The following is a 22006-nucleotide window of genomic DNA, read 5'->3' on the forward strand; positions in this document are numbered from 1 at the left end:
TATATATATATATATATATATATATCACAGTAATGGGTCACAGCCCATTACTCTGATCCACAGTGGAAACTTCAGTCGCATGCTTTGACTGTTACAAAGACAGAAGAGAGGCACTTCGCTGACGCTGTTGCAGAGCACTTTATGCAAGTAGCTAGAGAGTGGGACATCGAACACAAAGTTGTCTCACTGACCACGGATAGTGCACGCAACATGATTGCAGCGGCCAGGCAGCTCCCCTTTGAGCACATGCCGTGCATCGCACACAGTGTGCACCGAGCCGTCACGGTTTCTCTAACCAACAGCCCGTTTGACGGTGCATTGGCAAAATGCTGAAAAGTTGTGGGACATTTTAAGCATCACATCATCATCAGAGGAAAGAGTCACTCGCACAGGAAGTATCAACTAGATAGAATATTACCCTGGAAATGATCAAATGTGTTCAGCGGAATGCTGAACCTCTGAGAGATGCACTGGCCCTGCACACAACCAACGTCGCCATGCCAACAGATACTGAGCTGGAGAAACTGAAGAAGCTGGAGGCTGTGCTGGAGCACTGCAGGTCATTTATTGTCAATCCATGTCGGGTGTATATCTGTTTGTTTAATAATCAAAGTAAGTCTGTGTCAGAACAATAACGTTAATGATTGGGTGTGTGTTTATGTGTGTGCAGGCTATGGAATGTGTGAGTGTGGTGAGTGTGGTAACTGAGTGAGTGAGAGAACTCTGTTTGAATTACAATAGGCCTAACTAGTTCCCCACTAAAGTGCTTCTCTATATTATTGCAGGTATGTGTCTGAACTTCTGGGAGGAAAGAAGTTTGTGTCTTGCTCAGCGGTGCTGCCAGCGTTGTGTCATCTGTCGCGAGTGATGGAGGTCACTGAGGATGACACAGCTTACATGATCAAGTTCAAGGGAACCTTCGCAGCAGACATGGAGGGTCGCAAGGAGAAGACCAACATCACATGGCTGAGAGTTGCGACAGCACTTGACCCAAGTTCAGATTGCCATGCTTCATTCTTATTCATCCTCAGCATTGTGTTTCTCTTAGTGTGTTTGTTTTGTTAGGTTTCTTGCTTCTTTACTTTGTATTTTTTAATTTAGCACTGTAGATATAGGGGTATTGTTGCAATTTTGTTATACCTGCACCTGTACTTGTATTAAAGTTGCATTTCATTTAATTTCATTTCAAGGTTAATCCCACCGGTAACAATAGTGACCGTAAAAAAATGTTTCATTTCTAAGGCTATAAAAATGTTACTGAATGATCAATCAATGCATTTCCAGCAGATATTGCAATAATAAAGGGTCTCAATGAAATATGTGCAGTGTCGCATGTTTACTGTAAATTGTCACATGACCAGAGCTGTTTACTTCCTGTTTGCGCCAAGAGAAGAGGATGGCAGCAAGAAAGCTCCCAAAGAAAAGGGTGGTAAAGTATGTTAACATAAAGATAGGACATAGATTTTTGGTACACATCATGTTTAAGGTGTCTAGTATTGATATATGCATTTGCAATTACTCAACTTTGTTTAATGTGGTCATAGAACTCACAAACATGTCAACGGCAACAATAGTGACCGGTGGGATAACCCATTGTATCTACTAATACACATAGGCTAACTGTTCTACCTTACTTTCTACCTAATTTTACACACAGACACACACACACACACACACACACACACACACACACACGATCACGTCTCTTCTGATGTCTGATCTCCACACACACACACACACACACACACACACAGACACACACACAGAAACTCACACACACACACACACACACACACACACACACACACACACACACACACACACACGGTCACGTCTCCTTTGATGTCTGTTCTCCACACACACACACACACACGGTCACGTCTTCTCTGATGTCTGATCTCCACACACACACACACAAACACACACACACACTCACACATGGTCACGTCTCCTTTGATGTCTGATCTCCACAGACACACAAAAACACAACACACACACACACACACACACACACACACACTCACACACACACACACAAACACACTGCAGGTCAAATAGACCTATATTCAATCTGTACAATGGTTGATACAACACAGTATCCCACCAGTCACAATTGTGACCGATCATAAAACACTTTTTCACACACTTTTCCATGAAAATTTCTAAAAATTATGATTGATTGTTTCAAAGGGATACTAATGACACATGATTTGGATATTTTTGTGTCTGGGAAAAATTTGGGATTAAATAAGGACCTCAAGTGTCTGAGCAAACCTGACAGGGCTGAGGTGTGGGGTACGATCCGCACCTTGCTCCAGGAGATGGAGAGGGATAGATCTGCACAGCCGGATAACCAAGTCACGCCTGAGCCTCCTACGAAGAAACCAACTCTCATGCTTGCACACGAGTCTTCGTCTGATGAAGAGGAGGACAGTATTGAGCAATGTCTGGAGCGCTACAAGGCAGAGCCTCTTACTGGCATGGATGACTGTCCCCAGTTCATTCCACACATGAAGAGGCACACAGTGAAATGGCCCGCCTTGCACGCAATCAGTACCTTCTGAAAGGTTGTTTTCACTGTCTGGGTGTGTTGTACAAAAGAGTACAACACACAACAAAGAGCTTCCCTGTTGTCTGAAAATGTCAGTTTGTCTGTTTGATTAATTGTCTCAAAGCAAAGAAGTAGTAGTAGGCTTACCTTTTATTGTTAACCATTACAGTTCATTCTTTCTGAAATAAGAGGATGGGTTGATGAGACTCTGGTGAATAAAGAGCAGTAGCCTGACTGCTAAGTTCAAAACAAACTTGAGAAAAAGAAAGTATTAGGCCATTGTTTAACTGCACTATAGGCTAAGTCCTGTGCAGACATGTGCACTTTGTAATTTTATTTTGTATCGCCCTGTTTTGAGCCCTTAGAAAGGGCTGTTGAAGGGGCTGTTTGTGTGACAAAGTATTTTTTTCACCCTTTTATTGATGGACAGTGTTACATTAATCACAGATTAATCACAGAAATAATGTGGAATTAATTAGTTAATTATTTTAATCGATTGACAACACTAATAAAAAGATAATCAAACATTTAAAAACATACAGGGTGTTTTTTTGATAATTTTTGATAGTTTTTTATGGTTTTCATTTGATAGTTAAAAGATTAAAGATTTATCACGTCACTCTCTTTTTACATCAGTGCAAAACTTGGGCTTGTGTTTTAAACCTGTACCACTCCTTTACATATGCAAAACAACCAAACAAACAAAACAAAAAAAACCTGTCATAACCTTGTAACCCAGCATCACGCCTCTTTAATTGTCACTCTCTTGCTTGCTTTATCTGTGGGACACTCAGTTCTTCTAATTAATAAGGACACAACACCTAATAGCCTACAGGAATAATGAAACTCCTTCAAAATGTTAATACATTTCTTCTCGTGTTGGCTGGCCTCTCAATAACTGGGTACGTAGTTACTTTGTCATTTGTAGCTGGCTTACTGTTACCTTTAGTGTTTGGATCTTAAATGAAAAAACTACAACATATCAGTAATTAAACTATTTAGGAGTTTAAGTGTCATTTTAATTTAGACTGATAAAAAAAAAAAAAAAAAACTGTTCCAATTAACAGCAGTCTTTGTGGACTAAACTGTGGAAATTATCGGTTTTCATATTTTAAAATACATAAAAATATTTAAAATAATTACAAACTACTATACTTTGCTTTGTTGATATGCACAAAAAGGACCATCTGGCCATAATTGTATTAGCTTTTTGACACACTGCATGTACACAAAGGTCAAGTCCTGGTTGAAATCTGCAGACCCAGTATTACAGTTTATTTTTATTTATTTTTAATATTTTTAAAGTTATTAATTCAAGTGTTATTGTTAACATGATATTATTATGTTTACGGAAGAGGCGAGACACACAGAATCTGTATTACATGTTTTTTTTACTCAACTCTTTTTTTCCTCCACACCCACGCATGCGCACAACATAAACATCACGCAGCTGATTCCATAACAACCAACACAGCTAGTTTACTTCATAATAGTACCCCCCTTGCTTTTTCCTAGCAGTGTGTAAATAAATGCTTTTAGTTAATTATGTGAACACAACAGATATATGATAAAATACTATTCTTAAAGATTCATATTTTTAATAATTTTTCATTAGTACATAGCCAATTTCACATGTCCGTGTTGACCAACATGACATTTGCATCTAAAATATCACCAAATAAGTTGTTTTTTATAAAACATTTATTATTTTCAGGATTATATGTGTGTCCCTTTTTACATAAGATATATTTATTCAAAATAAACCTTATTTTTTTTGTAAATATTTTATGATTTGTGTGCGTCCCTCAGTTTGACTTACCACCCCGTCACACTAACTTGTTTTATCTATAAATCATGGACTGTTGATTTAAATGACATCACAAAGCGGAAGTGCTATCATTTGAGCCTTGTAGCCACCAAGAACAAAAGCAGGCAAGTACTGACATTCTTTTACAGTTGTTATTTGTTCCTTTTTCATATTAGGCAGTTTCCGTCAAGTTCAAATCAACCACCCCGTCACGCAAAATAAAGAGGGAAAACTGATTTTTATAAAAAAAAATTACATTATTAATGCAAAGAAAATTGTATTTCAGATTGAATGCATGTATGCTAGGTGAGGAACTTGACCACATGGAAGATCTGTGGCCATTTTGGGATGAAATTTACCACCCCGTCACATACCACCCCGTAACATGTTTTATTGTGACATGATGGTAAGGGATGTGATGGGGTGGTTCTGCTTCCCATTTGAATGTGAGGATGTGTGAAATCAAGGATTCTAAGATAGGCTAATCAAAATTTTGTTTTACTGTTAACTTAATCCTGTTAAGTTATCGCATTAATTATCACGGACGTATCCGCCCTCGGGCTAGAAAGTAATATTCAGTTGGTAGTCATAAACAATTTCACCGCTAGATGGGAGAAAATCCTACACAGTGTAGCTTTAAAAATAAATATTTATCATTAAAATAATCATAAAATTTTTTTTAATCAACTTAAAGGTCTATTTTTCTTAGTGTCTTAAGCATGTTTTTTTTTTTTTCTTAAACGAAATTAAGATGTTAGAGAGAATGTTACGCATTACGCAAACGCGAGATTCGAGCCGTTACAATATATTTGGCTTTCATCCCTCTAGAAGAAAGTCAACAGGTGCGAGGCTGAAACATCCGACAGCGCATCATGCCTCGCACCCACACAGAATCTTCATTGCAGAGTAGACTCGTAATCTACGCGCTGCCTCTGCAAACGCGAGATCTGAGCCACTAGATTCTATATTGCAATGCAGACCTTTATTTGGGACAATTCTTATGGGACAAACAACACCAAATAGGACAGACATTTTAACACAGAGCGCTTTCTTAATAGCAAAAAGCTAACTCTGTAGTGTGCCGGCGTCCCTTTAGCTTTCGTGTATGCCGTCACATGTTACGTAATGACGCAGCACCAATCAGGATTGGATTATTATTATTTTTATTTTTATTATTATTATTTATTATTATTATTATTATTAATATTATTTATGATAAATATTACATCACATTATAATAAAATAATAATAATAATAAAATAAAAAAATTATACAAAAACACCAAACAATTAGCATACATTCAAAGAGGTTACAAGAGGTAGATAAGGATTTGATATAAATCTTAACATCTTCTTGAAAGTGAGAAAAATTGGGGGTTACTTTCATAGTTTTACACTTGTGGATAAAATATTTTGCAAGCAAGATAATTAAGTTGCAAAGAAAAAATATATTCTCACATTGCTTCTCCCCCCACATTAAGTCCTTGAATTTGAGGGTATTGGACCTGGAAAGTCCTTGAAAGGTCCTTGAATTTGAAGTTAACCAGGGTGTGGGAACCTTGGTTATCTTTGTTGTTTGGAACTTATATTAATAAACTACAGCTCGTAAGTAGTGAAACTGTTTATGATTTGAGGAGTAGTTTTCATTTGGGACTCGATTTCAGTTGGTTATGTGAATTACTGAAAACTGAATATAAAAGTACAAAATTCTTCACATTGTACAATTAAATATAAAAAAAATAATAATAATAATAATAAAAAAAGATTCATGAAATACACTTCACATAAACAACTGTAAAAATCTATATTGAGTGTCCGACAGTAAATTCAGAGATAGGTGGTAAAATGAATGCTGTGTGACGTGTTTTTTTTTTACATGTCTTGTGTGCTTGATCAGAATGTGCTGCCAAATAAAATAAACAATACTAAATCAACTAAAGAGTTTCCTAAGAAAGCACTGTTGTGGTTTTTTGTGTGTATGTGAGACACACCCTGTACAAGACCTCTGCAGTGAAACCGATGCTCGAATTATCTGGTTCCGAGGAGCTGGATATTTCGGGCATCGAGGCAGAGGAATGTGAAGGCAAGGCAAGGCAAGGCAAGTTTATTTATATAGCACATTTCATACACAATGGCAATTCAAAGTGCTTTACATAGAAGAAATTAAAATAATAAAAAGAAATAAGAATAATTAAAACAGTTTATAAAAATAAAATAAAATACAGTACAGTACAAACAGCGGCACAGTGCTCATTCAGTAAATGCATAGCTAAACAGAAGTGTTTTGAGTCTGGATTTGAATGTGACTACTGTAGGAGCACGTCTGATCTCTTCTGGAAGCTGGTTCCAGCTGCGGCTGGCATAATAGCTAAAAGCAGACTCACCATGCTTAGAGTGAACCCTTGGTATTTCTAGCTGATATGATCCTAATGATCTGAGTGATCTGTTGGGTTTATATTCAGTGAGCATATCTGCAATATATTGAGGTCCTAGGCCATTGAATGATTATATACCAGTAATAATACTTAAAAATCAATCCTAAATCTAACTGGGAGCCAGTGTAAAGACCTGAGGACTGGTGTGATATGTTCATATTTTCTGGTTCTGCTCAGAATCCTGGCGGCAGCGTTCTGTATGAGCTGCAACTGTCTTATGGTGTTTTTGGGAAGGCCAGTCAAGTCAAGTCAAGTCAAGTTTATTTATATAGCGCTTTCTTTTCACAATACAGATTGTATCAAAGCAGCTTCACAGTATTAAATTAAAATAATACATCAATGCTTGTTTCTAGTGGAAAACGTCCACGTTTGGTAATGCTGATCAATAGTATTGTTGATTGATTAATTAAATTAAATATCCCAAATATCCCCAACTGAGCAAGCCAAAGGCAACAGTGGCAAGGAACCGAAAAACTCCATCAGGTGACCTAATGGAGAAAAAAAAAAACCTTGGGAGAACCCAGGCTCAGTCGGGGGCCAGTTCTCCTCTGGCGTTTATGAACTAGAGGCCGGATTGTAGTTTGAACTGTAAGATTAAAAGTATTATATGAATGCCTGGCTGAAGAGATGCGTCTTTAATCTAGTTTTAAACGTACTCGGTTACCTAATGTAACCTCGGTTCTCTCTAGAAGAGGTTCTCTCGTATTGCGTAAGTTGCTTACGCATCGGGAAAGTCTTCTTTCTTCGAGATCTGAAGCCAAAAATTATCCTTAATTTTGTATTCATTGTCAACGCAGTGCGGCAGCCGGCAGACCTAGGCAGGCTGTATAAGCGTGCTCATTGGCTGCTCGGCGGCAACTGCTTAAGCCTATCAGTGAGCACTCTGAAACGTGGCCACCAATGGCCTCCACACCCTTCTAACCGTCAGAATGGGTGTGGCCAGCGTGTATATAACCAGTGCTCACAGGCTAAAAATCTGGTTTTCGCAGTCAGAAGCGCAAAAGCTCGTGGCGCGACACGGCAGGTTACGCAATACTCGTTCCCTCTTCTAGAGAGAACCGAGGTTACATTAGGTAACCGAGTACGTTCTCTTACGAGAGGTTCTCTCATATTGCGTAAGTTGCTTACGCATCGGGAACCCCTTGTCAACGCCGTGTGCGCCGAGCATCCAGCCCATGAATCCCAGGGAGACCGGGGAAAACATTCTGCTGGAATAGGTGGCCGGTCGGAGAGACGGGCCAACACAGTACAAAGCACTTGACTCAAAATATACAATAGAGCGGCGCGGCCGGTCTATAAGCGTATAACAGTGCAAAAAATAGTAGGGCCGGCAGAGCGAGCCCACACAATACATATGCTGGAATAGGTGGCCGGACGGAGAGACGGGCCAACACAGTACAAGCACTTCACTCAGTATATAAAATAGAGCGGCGCGGCCGGTCTATAAGCGTATAACAGTGCAAAATGGTAGGGCCGGCAGAGCGAGCCCATACAGTACATAAGCACTTATTAGGGTAAGAAAAAGAGCGACATAGTCGGTCTTTCATGAAGAGAATAGACCCCCGTGCCACAGAGTGGAATACGGGCGGCCAGCAGCGCGGGCCAACTCCGGAAAGCAGCGCGTAAAGGGAATGAGAAACAGAGCGGTCCAGCCGGTCTGAGTATAAAACACTTCACCCTGAGTATTATTCCAGAAATATCGTCAGCATGTGAATGTAGTCTGCACATGAGAGACTGGGCAGAGCATATATGTCACTTACACTGACAGTAATTTTGCCTGTAAGGTTATAAAACCTCACGAATGTTGATGGGGAGGCCCAGCCCGCCGCCATACAAATATCGTGGATAGAAATTCCGCTGGACCAGGCCCACGAAGAGGCCATGCCTCTAGTAGAGTGGGCTCTGATACCTAGAGGGCACTGCAGGTGTTTGGAGGCATAAGCTGCTGCAATCGCATCCACTATCCACCTGGACAGGCTCTGTTTCGAGGCGGCGAGACCCTTGGTACGTCCGCCGAAGGAAACAAAGAGCTGCTCTGAACGCCTGAAAGCGGCGGAGCGCGTGATGTAAACTCTCAGCGCCCGGACAGGGCATAGGAGGTTATCACTGTCCCCATTATCGGATGCTGGCAGAGCCGAAAGGGAAATGACTTGTGCCCTAAAAGGGGTTCCAATCGCTTTGGGGATGTAACCGTGTCTTGGTCTGAGAATGACTTTCGAGTCGTTCGGTCCGAACTCAAGACATGCAGGGCTAACAGATAGCGCGTGCAAATCCCCCACACGTTTAACTGAAGACAGAGCTATCAGAAAAACGGTTTTAAGCGACAGGTACTTTAAATCCACGGATTCGAGTGGTTCAAAGGGAAAAGCCTTCAGGGCCTCCAGGACCAAGGACAGATCCCAAATAGGAACCGAGGGGGGCCGCGGGGGATTCATCCGTCTAGCTCCTCTGAGGAAGCGGATAATGAGCTCGTTCCTTCCTATTGCCCGGCCGCGCGTCGTCTCAGCGAACGCTGCAATAGCCGCCACATACACTTTGAGCGTGGAAGGGGACCTGCCCTTTTCCAACAGCTCTTGTAGGAAGGAGAGCACCCGCGGGACCCCGCATGCGCGTGGATCCAAGCTCTTAGTAGCGCACCATTTAGAAAACACTGACCATTTAGATGCGTAGAGCCGTCTCGTAGAGGGAGCTCTAGACTGTGTGATCGTGTTCACGACCCCTTCTGGCAGGTCAACGGGTATCCGTTGATCACCCATGCATGCAGAGACCAACGCTCTGGATGGGGATGCCATATCGATCCACCGGCTTGGGAGAGGAGATCCTTTCTCACCGGGATCGGCCATGGGGATGAGTGCGACAGCCTCACTAGCTCTGGGTACCAAGTTTGGTTCTCCCAGCGCGGGGCTATAAGAAGCACTGAGTGGTGCGTTTCCCTGATCCTCGAAATGACCTGTGGCAACAGGGAGATCGGAGGAAAAGCATACAGCGGGAGGCTGGGCCATGTCTGGGACAGCGCGTCCTCGCTTTTCGAGAAAAATTTCGGGCAGTGAGCGTTGTCTTTCGACGCAAAGAGGTCGATTTCCGCTCTGCCGAAAAGGCGCCAGAGAAACTGGACTGTCTGGGGGTGCAGGGACCATTCTCCCGGGGGAATGTTGTCCCTGGACAGTCTGTCTGGACCGACATTCAGGTGGCCCGGCACGTGCGCAGCTCTCAGCGAGCGCAACGAGTGGTAAGCCCACACAAGAAGGCGTTCCGTCAGCTTGCACAGATTCCTGGATCTGACACCGCCCTGTCGGTTCACATAGGATACCACGGACATGTTGTCCGAGCGGACTAGCACATGGTGATCCTGTATGAATGGGAGGAAGCGCTTGAGCGCGTTCTCGACCGCTATCATCTCCAAACAGTTTATGTGGAGGCATTTTTCCTGGTCTGACCACAGGCCAAAAACCGGTTTGCCCTCGAACAGAGCACCCCAACCTGAGGTGGAAGCGTCCGTCGAGATAACTTTGCGGTGTGAGATGGCTCCCATTGTCACTCCCCGCTGGTACCAGTCGGCCGCTAGCCAGGGCTTCAGAGCTGAAACGCAGCTCTGAGTCACTCTGATTCGGATGCCGCCGGAAGCCCAGGCTCTGTGAGGCACTCGGGCATTCAGCCAGCGTTGTAGCGGGCGCATCCGTAAGAGACCCAGCTGAAGCACTGCTGCAGCTGAGGCCATACAACCCAGCAACCTCTGAAATGTTTTGAGAGGTGCGGTGCTGCCCGGCCGGAAGGACGCGGCCAGGCGTCGAATGCAGCGCGCGCGCTGTGTCGACAGGCGGGCCGTCATTGCCACAGAGTCCAGATCCAAACCCAGAAAAGAGGTTGATTGACTGGGCACTAGCGAGCTCTTGGTCCAGTTGACCGTAAGCCCCAGGCTGTCCAAGTGGCTTAGAAGCACTGTTCTGTGGGCGATGAGTTCGGCCTCTGACTGTGCTAGAATCAGCCAATCGTCCAAGTAGTTCAGAATTCGCATTCCCCGACCCCTCAGGGGAGCGAGAGCCGTGTCCATGCACTTCGTAAATGTACGGGGTGCCAATGACAGGCCGAACGGCAGGACGGTGTACTGATATACCTGACCGTCGAAGGCGAATCTCAAGAATGGCCTGTGACGGGGTATTATCTGGATCTGAAAGTACGCGTCTTTTAGATCGAGAGATATAAACCAGTCTCTCGGGCGAATCTGCGCAAGAATTTGTCTGGTTGTGAGCATTTTGAACGGTCTTTTCATAAGAGCCTTGTTCAAACGTCTCAGATCCAAAATCGGTCTGAGAGCTCCGTCCTTCTTGGGAACGAGGAAATAACGGCTGTAAAAGCCCGACTCGCTCATGGAAGGGGAAACCGGTTCTATAGCCCTTTTGCACAGAAGTGTAGCTATTTCTGCTCGAAGTAGATGTGCTACTTCCCCATTCACTCTGGTCTCGATACGCGCTTGAAAGCGCGGAGGGCGGCGAGCGAACTGCAGAGTATAGCCCTGTTTTACTGTGCTCAGCACCCATTCTGACGTGCCTGGAATAGCTTCCCACGCTTTCGCGTGTACAGCCAGGGGCAGAATGGCCTCCGGGCTCTGATCGCCGCTGATCGCGGGCTCGAGAGCTCGAAACGGAGGGGCGGGCGCAGCGCGCGCGCTCTCGGTGCTTAGATACGGCGGGTCGCAAGCAGCGATAACTGCCCGTTTTACACACAGCGTCCCGGTGGCTTTGGACGGGGAACATACAGTGTGGGGCACGACGCTTGAAAGCGGCGTCGGGGGCGAAGTATTCGAGAGGATGTGTGAGCGCGTGGGAGCGGGCACAGCATCTGTATTTATAACATGACCGGTCGTGAGGGGTTGTGTAACAGAGCGGGCAGTGAGTAGGTGTGGGCACAGCGGGGTGGACACGTGACCTACTTTTAACGCTCGAGCGGCTTCTGCCTGCTTTATGCGAGCGGGCTCTGTGAGAAACACGGGGTTTATAGTGCTTGTGTGCAGAGGTGAACACAGATAAGTGGGCACATTTACTGCATTTGAAACACATACAGCGCGAGTCGCGCGACCAGGCATAATGCTCTTTTCGAGATATCTCTGGGTCGCCGTGAAAACGGCGGTTGTGTGCAGGCGAGAGGGTGAATTCACCGGCTCGTTGGCTGCGAGATGAGAGTCTGCAGTAACCGTAGCAACGGGGACTGACAGAGCGTGAAGCTTTGACGATGGTCCGGCCGCGGCGGGACACGATCGTCGCTTCTTTCCTCAGGCTAGGAGGTTTTTGCAGGCTCAGGCTTCACCGCGATCCTCTGCCCCGGGGAGGAGGCGGCCTGACGCGGCTGGTCGAGCGAGAGCGAGGGCGGCCGCCCTGTCGTCGCTGCGAGGATGGAGGTCGAGCTGGGCGCTGGGCAGAGCTTTGTGCACGAGGACGGCGTACAGCAGGCCTGGAGCGCCGAGGCAGAAACAAATTCATCGCCTGTGTGGTCTTCTGAACCTCCGAAAAACGGTCCACGATCCCGTTTACCGCTGGGCCGAACAGGCCGGTGGGGGAGAGGGGGGCGTTAAGGAACACCGCACGCTCAGACTCCCTCATATCCGCGAGCGTCAGCCAGAGATGCCTTTCTGCGACAGTCAGAGAGGCCATGCACCGTCCAATGGCCTGGGCAGCGGATTTCGTGGTGCGAAGGGAGCGCGGCACGAGCCGCAGGAAAAACGGGGCATTTTGAGAAAAACGCCCCGTGCTCTTTTAGAGAGAGAGAAAACGTGTGTTGCAGTAGGCGAACACACAGCAGTAAAGGATATGACGCCGGATAGCGTAGCAGGCACGGAAGGCTGAAGGCGGCGAAGGCGAAGGCTTCCTAGGCTTGCTGGTCGCTGGTTTCAACGGCGGCGGCTCTCAAGATCCAGCGATGCGAAGAGCTTCGCTGAAGACAAGAAAATCAGATTTTTAGCCTGTGAGCACTGGTTATATACACGCTGGCCACACCCATTCTGACGGTTAGAAGGGTGTGGAGGGCGCGAAGCGCCCTCATTGGTGGCCACGTTTCAGAGTGCTCACTGATAGGCTTAAGCAGTTGCCGCCGAGCAGCCAATGAGCACGCTTATACAGCCTGCCTAGGTCTGCCGGCTGCCGCACTGCGTTGACAATGAATACAAAATTAAGGATAATTTTTGGCTTCAGATCTCGAAGAAAGAAGACTTTCCCGATGCGTAAGCAACTTACGCAATACGAGAGAACCTCTCGTAAGAGAACTGGGAGAGCGAGTCTGAGCAACGAACAGTATCAGGAAGACTATTCCAGAGTTTTGGAGCTAAATGTGAAAATGCTCTCCCTCCTTTGGTGGATCTGGATATCCTAGGTATGACCAAAAGCCTCGAATTTAGTGATCTTAAAGAGCACGATGGATTATAGGGCGATAGAAGATCCGTTAAATAGACTGGAGCTAAGCCGTTTAGGGCTTTACCACAAATCAGCGGTAATAGTATTGATTCAACATTACAAAGTTTTATTTTATCAACATCACTTTTGCACCCTCAGTTAATGTTGAAACTGTTGAACAAAAAATCAATAGTAATGCTACTGAATCAACATTACACTATGATTGATTCTACATCACCGATGCTGAATCAATACTGAAATTAACAAAAATAATCAATGGTAATATTGTTGAATCAGCGTTACACTATGATGTTGAATCTACATCACTGCTGTTGAATCAACACTGAAATTAACAGAAATAATCTTTGGTAATATGGTTTGATCAATGTTACAATGTGATGTTGAAACACTGAAAATACAACTGAAAAGGAATGTCAAACAATGTTGCCATCTGATGTACTAAGTTAATGTTGAAACAACATTAATATTTCAACTACACTTCAATGATGCGTCAACAAATTCCTGACCATTTAAAAATTTGGCAAAAACCTTTTAAAATATAAATGACACCTTTCCAGCAGTTGAGTCAATTTATTTTATTCAATCAATCAATGACAAAAATATATTAAAAGATCATTATTTAAAAAAGAAAGGGGGAGAAATAGGACAAAAGCATTTCAACCTTTAAAAATAAAATTGGTTTCAGAAGTCTGATGTCATAACTACTGGTGGTCCAACGGTTCAGGTTTTTAAAAATCTGTCTTACACCAGACTACTGCCTCTTTTCCTTTGGGTTCTCTGAAATCTGAAAAAGAAAGCATGATGTTACTCGAGAACAAGTCAATTCAGTTGCCACATTCAAGAATGTTAATATACTAAACACAATTGATTCACTTTTAAAAAAAGTTGCTGAACATAAAAAAAATCAAACTACGATTAAAGTATCGTTACATTCTGTTTATTTCATTTATTTTTCTAAAATCTATTAATGCTTCAATATCAAAAGAAAGCACTATGGAGGAGGGTCCGATTTTATATCCAGCCCTAAGTAAACACACCTGAGGCAGCTAATCAAGGTCATTAGGATCAATGAAAACTTCCATGCAGGTGTTGGAGCTAAACTCTGTGAGCTGTAGCCATTAACTATATCTCAGTTCATTTTCTGTGAAACTACATAGCATTCAAGTAACAAGTTTATCTTGTAGAATAAAAGAGCTTAGGTTTTTTCAATGAAAATTTCTTTAAAGGGATGGTTCAGCCCGAAATGAAAATTATGTCATCATTTACTCACCCTCAAATTGTTCCAAACCCGTATGACTGTATGAATTTCTTTATTCTGCTAAACACAAAAGATGCTGTGCCCATGATGAACTGAAATGCCCCACTGATTGGGAAACACCCAGTCGAAAGTACTGGCAAATTAACATTGAGATGTTGTTTTGCGTCATCTGAGGTGCTTGGGGTTGAGACTCAATTTGCTCCAAGTGAGAATGTTAGTGTGAAATTGAACACTACAGTATATGCCAATGTTGTTTTCAATAAAAAAACATTTGCACAAAGCAAGCCGATCCACTTTTCCATGTTGATAAGAGCATTAAAATGAGAAAAAAATAATGGGACAAAAAGAAATCAAGGGACATTTAGAATAGATAAAAATGTGTGATTAATTGTGATTAACTGCGAGTTAACTATGACATTAATGCAATTAATCGCGATTAAATATTTGAATCGTTTGACAACACTAATATATATATATACAGTATACAATATGTTTTGTTTTTTTACTTAAGTGAGCATCGTGCAGGGCTTTACTGTGGCAGTGTCACACTGGTACTTGGTGTAAAAAGTTTGAGAACCACTGTGTTAGATCAAATATTTAAAATACTGTCTTTATGTTGTTTCTACATTAATTGGAGATTAAATGTGAAATTATTACAACATAAAAATATATTAAAAACTTTAATGTTAGGTGTGATTAATCGCGATTAATCACAGAAATAATGTGGAATTGATTAGTTAATTATTTTAATCGATTGACAACACTAATAAAAAGATAATCAAACATTTAAAAACATACAGGGTGTTTTTTTGATAATTTTTGATAGTTTTTTATGGTTTTCATTTGATAGTTAAAAGATTAAAGATTTATCACGTCACTCTCTTTTTACATCAGTGCAAAACTTGCTTGTGGGCTTGTGTTTTAAACCTGTACCACTCCTTTACATATGCAAAAAAAAAACCTGTCATAACCTTGTAACCAAGCACCAAGCCTCTTTAATTGTCACTCTCTTGCTTGCTTTATCTGTGGGACACTCAGTTCTTCGAATTAATAAGGACACAACACCTAATAGCCTACAGGAATAATGAAACTCCTTCAAAATGTTAATACATTTCTTCTCGTGTTGGCTGGCCTCTCAATAACTGGGTACGTAGTTACTTTGTCATTTGTAGCTGGCTTACTGTTACCTTTAGTGTTTGGATCTTAAATGAAAAAACTACAACATATCAGTAATTAAACTATTTAGGAGTTTAAGTGTCATTTTAATTTAGACTGATAAAAAAAAAAAAAAAACTGTTTCAATTAACAGCAGTCTTTGTGGACTAAACTGTGGAAATTATCGGTTTTCATATTTTAAAATACATAAAAATATTTAAAATAATTACAAACTATTATACTTTGCTTTGTTGATATACACAAAAAGGACCATATGGCCATAATTGTATTAGCTTTTTGACACACTGCATGTACACAAAGGTCAAGTCCTGGTTGAAATCTGCAGACCCAGTATTACAGTTTATTTTTATTTATTTTTTATCCACCCAGAATCACAATATTGTTTACATGCTATTGGGCTGCTTGAAATCCACAGGCTGCATTTTGGTTATTTTTACCAACTCGTCAACTGATTCGGACCAGAGCAATCAGTGTGGTGTGAAAAGGAAACAAAAAGGCTGAAAAATGCTACAATGTATACTTTTTTGCCCTTGGTCCGGACAACAGATGTGAAAACACCCTAAATTATCATTACATATTTCCCTTTAAAGCTACACTGTGCAATTTTTTAAGTTGATTCTTAGCAAAAAACACTTTGTTCTTTAAAAATGATATGTGCTCATTAATGTGTAATTACTTCTACCAACTAATCAAGTATTCTCGTAAGCGTAGAATCTGCCATTTAGAATACATACGAGTGAGTCGCTCGAATGGCGGCAGCCATGTTGCGCCTCCGTCTTGAAAATACATTAGCCAAAGAGGGACATACCTGGAAATTCAAGCTTCGCCTTTCACGTTTTTACACTCAGTGGCACCGTGACGAATGCGAGGGGGAGAATACTCGCGACTGCCGGCAGATTTGAAATAATACGGCCGCCGTAGGAGTTAAAACACCCTCGGAATGGGAGGGGCTAGAAAGTAATATTCAGTTGGTAGTCATAAACAATTTCACCACTAGATGGGAGAAAATCCTACACAGTGTAGCTTTAAAAATAAATATTTATCATTAAAATAATCATACAATTTTTTTTTTTATCAACTTAAAGGTCTATTTTTCTTAGTGTCTTAAGCATGTTTTTTTTTTTAATTTATTTATTTTCTTAAACGAAATTAAGATGTTAGAGAGAATGTTACGCGTTACGCAAACGCGAGATTCGAGCCGTTACAATATATTTGGCTTTCATCCCTCTAGAAGAAAGTCAACAGGTGCGAGGCTGAAACATCCGACAGCGCATCATGCCTCGCACCCACACAGAATCTTTATTGCAGAGTAGACTCGTAATCTACGCGCTGCCTCGGCAAACGCGAGATCTGAGCCACTAGATTCTATATTGCAATGCAGACCTTTATTTGGGACAATTCTTATGGGACAAACAACACCAAATAGGACAGACATTTTAACACAGAGCGCTTGCTGAAGAGCAAAAAGCTAACTCTGTTGTGTGCCGGCGTCCCTTTAGCTTCCGTGTATGCCGTCACGTTACGTAATGACGCAGCACCAATCAGGATTGGATTATTATTATTTTATTTATTTTTTATTTTATTTATTTATTATTATTTTATAATATTTTATGATAAATATTACATCACATTGTAATAAAATAATAATAATAATAATAATAAAATAAAATAAAAATACACAAAAACGCCAAACATTTAGCATACATTCAAAGTTTTAGTAGCCTTTTTGTTACAAGAGGTAGATAAGGATTTGATATAAATCTTAACATCTTCTTGAAAGTGAGAAAAATTGGGGGTTACTTTCATAGTTTTACACTTGTGGATAAAATATTTTGCAAGCAAGATAAATAAGTTGCAAAGAAAAAATATATTCTCACATTGCTTCTCAAAAATGAAAAACCCAAATAAAACATCCTTGAAATAAAGCTCAAAGTCTTTATATACAGTGAGGAAAATAAGTATTTGAACACCCTGCTATTTTGCAAGTTCTCCCACTTGGAAATCATGGAGGGGTCTGAAATTGTCATCGTAGGTGCATGTCCACTGTGAGAGACATAATCAAAAAAAAAATAAAAATCCAGAAATCACAAAATATGATTTTTTAACTATTTATTTGTATGATACAGCTGCAAATAAGTATTTGAACACCTGTCTATCAGCTAGAATTCTGACCCTCAAAGACCTGTTAGTCTGCCTTAAAATGTCCACCTCCACTCCATTTATTATCCTAAATTAGATGCACCTGTTTGAGGTCGTTAGCTGCATAAAGACACCTGTCCACCCCATACAATCAGTAAGAATCCAACTACTAACATGGCCAAGACCAAAGAGCTGTCCAAAGACACTAGACACAAAATTGTACACCTCCACAAGGCTGGAAAGGGCTACGGGGAAATTGCCAAGCAGCAATGACCTGAAAAGAGCTGGGACCACCGTTTCCAAGGTTACTGTTGGTAATACACTAAGATGTCATGGTTTGAAATCATGCATGGCACGGAAGGTTCCCCTGCTTAAACCAGCACATGTCAAGGCCCGTCTTAAGTTTGCCAATGACCATTTGGATGATCCAGAGGAGTCATGGGAGAAAGTCATGTGGTCAGATGAGACCAAAATAGAACTTTTTGGTCATAATTCCACTAAACGTGTTTGGAGAAAGAAGAATGATGAGTACCATCCCAAGAACACCATCCCTACTGTGAAGCATGGGGGTGGTAGCATCATGCTTTGGGGGTGTTTTTCTGCACATGGGACAGGGCGACTGCACTGTATTAAGGAGAGGATGACCGGGGCCATGTATTGCGAGATTTTGGGGAACAACCTCCTTCCCTCAGTTAGAGCATTGAAGATGGGTCGAGGCTGGGTCTTCCAACATGACAATGACCCGAAGCACACAGCCAGGATAACCAAGGAGTGGCTCTGTAAGAAGCATATCAAGGTTCTGGCGTGGCCTAGCCAGTCTCCAGACCTAAACCCAATAGAGAATCTTTGGAGGGAGCTCAAACTCCGTGTTTCTCAGCGACAGCCCAGAAACCTGACTGATCTAGAGAAGATCTGTGTGGAGGAGTGGGCCAAAATCCCTCCTGCAGTGTGTGCAAACCTGGTGAAAAACTACAGGAAACATTTGACCTCTGTAATTGCAAACAAAGGCTACTGTACCAAATATTAACATTGATTTTCTCAGGTGTTCAAATACTTATTTGCAGCTGTATCATACAAATAAATAGTTAAAAAATCATACATTGTGATTTCTGGATTTTTTTTTTTTTTAGATTATGTCTCTCACAGTGGACATGCACCTACGATGACAATTTCAGACCCCTCCATGATTTCTAAGTGGGAGAACTTGCAAAATAGCAGGGTGTTCAAATACTTATTTTCCTCACTGTATATAGTTTACAATGAACTAGCAAATGTCAAAGTTTTCTTGTATGATCACAATGCCAAAAAAGATGTTAGATAGTCTCAGGTTGTGAATCACAAAAAGTACAATTTGCTCAGGATTGGATTAGTTTCATTTATACTTCAGATGCGTTACGCTAAGGGCGTTCCCTAAAGTTTCGTAATCGACGCAGTTCGAGTTCCCTCGGAAGGGAATTGTAACAATGTATCTTACAAGGTAACACAATGTAACCACAGACTGAAAAAAGAGGATGTAACCTTGCTCTCACTTGAAATGTGTCCCCACATTAAGTCCTTGAATTTGAAGTTAACCAGGGTGTGGGAACCTTGGTTATCTTTGTTGTTTGGAACTTATATTAATAAACTACAGCTCGTAAGTAGTGAAACTGTTAATGATTTGAGGAGTAGTTTTCATTTGGGACTCGATTTCAGTTGGTTATGTGAATTACTGAAAACTGAATATAAAAGCACAAAATTCTTCACATTGTACAATTAAATATAAAATAATAATAATAATAATACAAATAAAAAAAAGATTCATGAAATACACTTCACATAAACAACTGTAAAAATCTATATTGAGTGTCCGACAGTAAATTCAGAGTTAGGTGGTAAAATGAATGCTGTGTGACGCGTTTTATTTTACATGTCTAGTGTGCTTGATCAGAATATTATAATATGCTGCCAAATAAATAAAAAAATTATGGAAGTGAGATAACAGTAGGATTTTAGTACAATAAACAGTCAGATTTTCGTTTTTCAAAGAAAGTGTTTGTTTTATTTCTTATATCTTTTTAAATTACCAGTCTCAATCTCAGACAGGTTTGTTAAGTAGCCACACTGTAAAAAATCCAACTTGCAAATTGTTAACTCAGTTTAAAAATTTTGAGTTGAGTGAGTGGGCAAAGTTGAGTGGGCAAATTTTTGTAGTGCAATGTTGAGTTTACTTATAAAAAACTATTTAATTGCAGTGAACACAAACAATTAAGTAGGGAAAACTTAATGTTTTGATTTCTTCCTTCGAACGTTTATCTTCCTGTCATCGTGCATGCGCAGTCTGTATCGTTGTATATTTCGCAGGGTTTCCTCATTCAACCATCCTATGGAAGGGACTGGATTTCATCAGTTCAGTTCAGTTCAGTTCAGTTCATCTTTATTCATTTTTATTCATATTCAAGGCAATTTGGTTGCAGCATACAAGCATACACATAAAACAATGTCTCACACACATATAATAAATACAGTACCCAATAAATACATTTACCTTGAGTTTAAAAACTTTACAGCTGAGGGGATAAATTAATTTTTGAACCGATTCGTTTTACTTAGCGGAGTTCTGTACCGGCTACCAGAAGGGAGGAGATGGAACTCATAATACAAGGGGTGGGAATCGTGGGAACAAAATGGTCTTGGCTTTACCCAAAGCCTGTCTATGGTATAACTGGTTGAGGTAAGTTTTTTTTAAAGCTTTATGAATGAAAATAAGCTACATTAATTGCACACATGTGTTGGTAAAATATAGTATTATGTTAAAAGATATATATTCGTGGAGACGATAAGTGTCTGTCGTTAGAGATTATCCGCGTAGCTCATTACCACTTAGTTATTGACATCTAGACTGGAGTGAGGAAATATGCTTGAATGAGAAAAGAAATACAAGGATGTGCATTTTAAAGATGTTAAAAATGTTAAGCTCAGTAAAAAAAAAAAAAGACTAAAATGTTAACCTCGTGAAAAAAGACTAAAATGCGGTGCTTACACTGATTGAGACACAGAAAGCTGCTACTCTTAGACGTAATGTGAGTGAGAATGTGGTTCCCATTCGAACGGTCACTCGTATTGCGTCTGCTAGACGCGATGGGGAAAACTCATTTTTCTCCGAATACTGAAGCCTTTTATAAAATAACGCAGTGCTACTGCACAGCCATAACAGTGCAGAGACTACACGCATGCTTATTGGTTGGTCAGTGGGAACTGCACGAACCTATGGCAGAGCGGCGTAACTGCGCTAACCAATCAGTGTACAGCCCGACGATCCAAGCGCAGAGCCCGCCAGAAGGGGTGGGGAATCTTGGTGGTGGTGGTAGTTATGTTTGAGGCCTCTAATAAAAGTTTACCTCTTAGTAGCGTGTGTATGTGTGTGCGTGTAGCAGAGACAGCGTGCAACAGAGCGCGCGTTAGAGAGAGCTTAAAGTGATATTGATGTTGGTCTCGGGTTGGGTTCGGGCTGAAAATTTGCAGATGTTGTCGGGCTGGGGCTGGGTTAGGGCTTGAACACCACAGGCCAGGGCCGGGTTAGGGCTGGATTTTTAGGCCCGTGCAGGGCTCTAATTCAGCCTAAAAAATAACTTAAAATAAATCGGGAATAGCCTACTTTCACCTATGCACTTATACCTCTTTCTGAACTGATGGCCTCCCGGTAGTTTGTGTCTCTCTTCGAAATAGAAGGTCCAATTTTACGGAACAACCCTTCAAACTGTGTCCTGCTCATCCAGAAATGCTCCTTGAACCTGTGTAACAACTGAGACAATCAGACACATAACTATTTGTTACATTTAACAAATAAGCTTCAAAGCCCACTCTTATGAATGAAACATCCCCCCCAAAAGAGACAAGAGAGCAGGAAAGGTTTCAGTCGACAGGGCAACGATCAGATAAGATGTCTTTATTGCTGTGAAAAATATGGTCATGTGGTCAGGACCTAGGTCGTAGGAAAGACCTACAGACCTTACAATAGACTTTCCTGCATTCATTTATTGATGAACTGATCTATAAATGAACATGCATCCCAGAACATTTTGTGAATGATTTACTGTCTTGTGTACTATTATGTCTTTGATACTACAGTATGTATTTTATAATACAACCAACGGTCAATGTAACCCCACCTGTATCGTGTCTCCTATCTAATTAATCCTCATTTAATGACTTCACCTTCTCTTAGAATGCAGTGTTTGTTTGTTATATTTATCTGAGT

General features: G+C 41.4%; 1 protein-coding gene across 1 annotated transcript; it reads left to right on the plus strand.

Moving 5' to 3' along the window:
* The first annotated feature begins 472 nt into the window (after positions 1–472).
* On the plus strand, positions 473–1281 carry LOC311079101 (uncharacterized protein). The gene is made up of 2 exons (XM_084108295.1): positions 473–559; positions 786–1281. Exons 1-2 carry the CDS (start codon positions 498–500, stop codon positions 1063–1065), a joined length of 342 nt encoding a protein of 113 aa, XP_083964421.1. The 5' UTR covers positions 473–497; the 3' UTR covers positions 1066–1281.
* The last annotated feature ends 20725 nt before the right edge of the window (positions 1282–22006 follow it).

Source organism: Abramis brama (genome assembly GCF_963993115.1).
Source record: "Abramis brama genome assembly, chromosome: 3".
Taxonomy (NCBI): domain Eukaryota; kingdom Metazoa; phylum Chordata; class Actinopteri; order Cypriniformes; family Leuciscidae; genus Abramis; species Abramis brama.

What these genes read in the sequence shown, in the direction of transcription:
- LOC311079101 (XM_084108295.1), top strand. Translation starts at nt 498, where the DNA reads ATGCCAACAGATACTGAGCTGGAGAAACTGAAGAAGCTGGAGGCTGTG. An exon ending in GCTGTGCTGGAGCACTGCAG is followed by an intron (nt 560 to 785) that starts GTCATTTATTGT and finishes ATATTATTGCAG; the next exon opens with GTATGTGTCTGAACTTCTGG.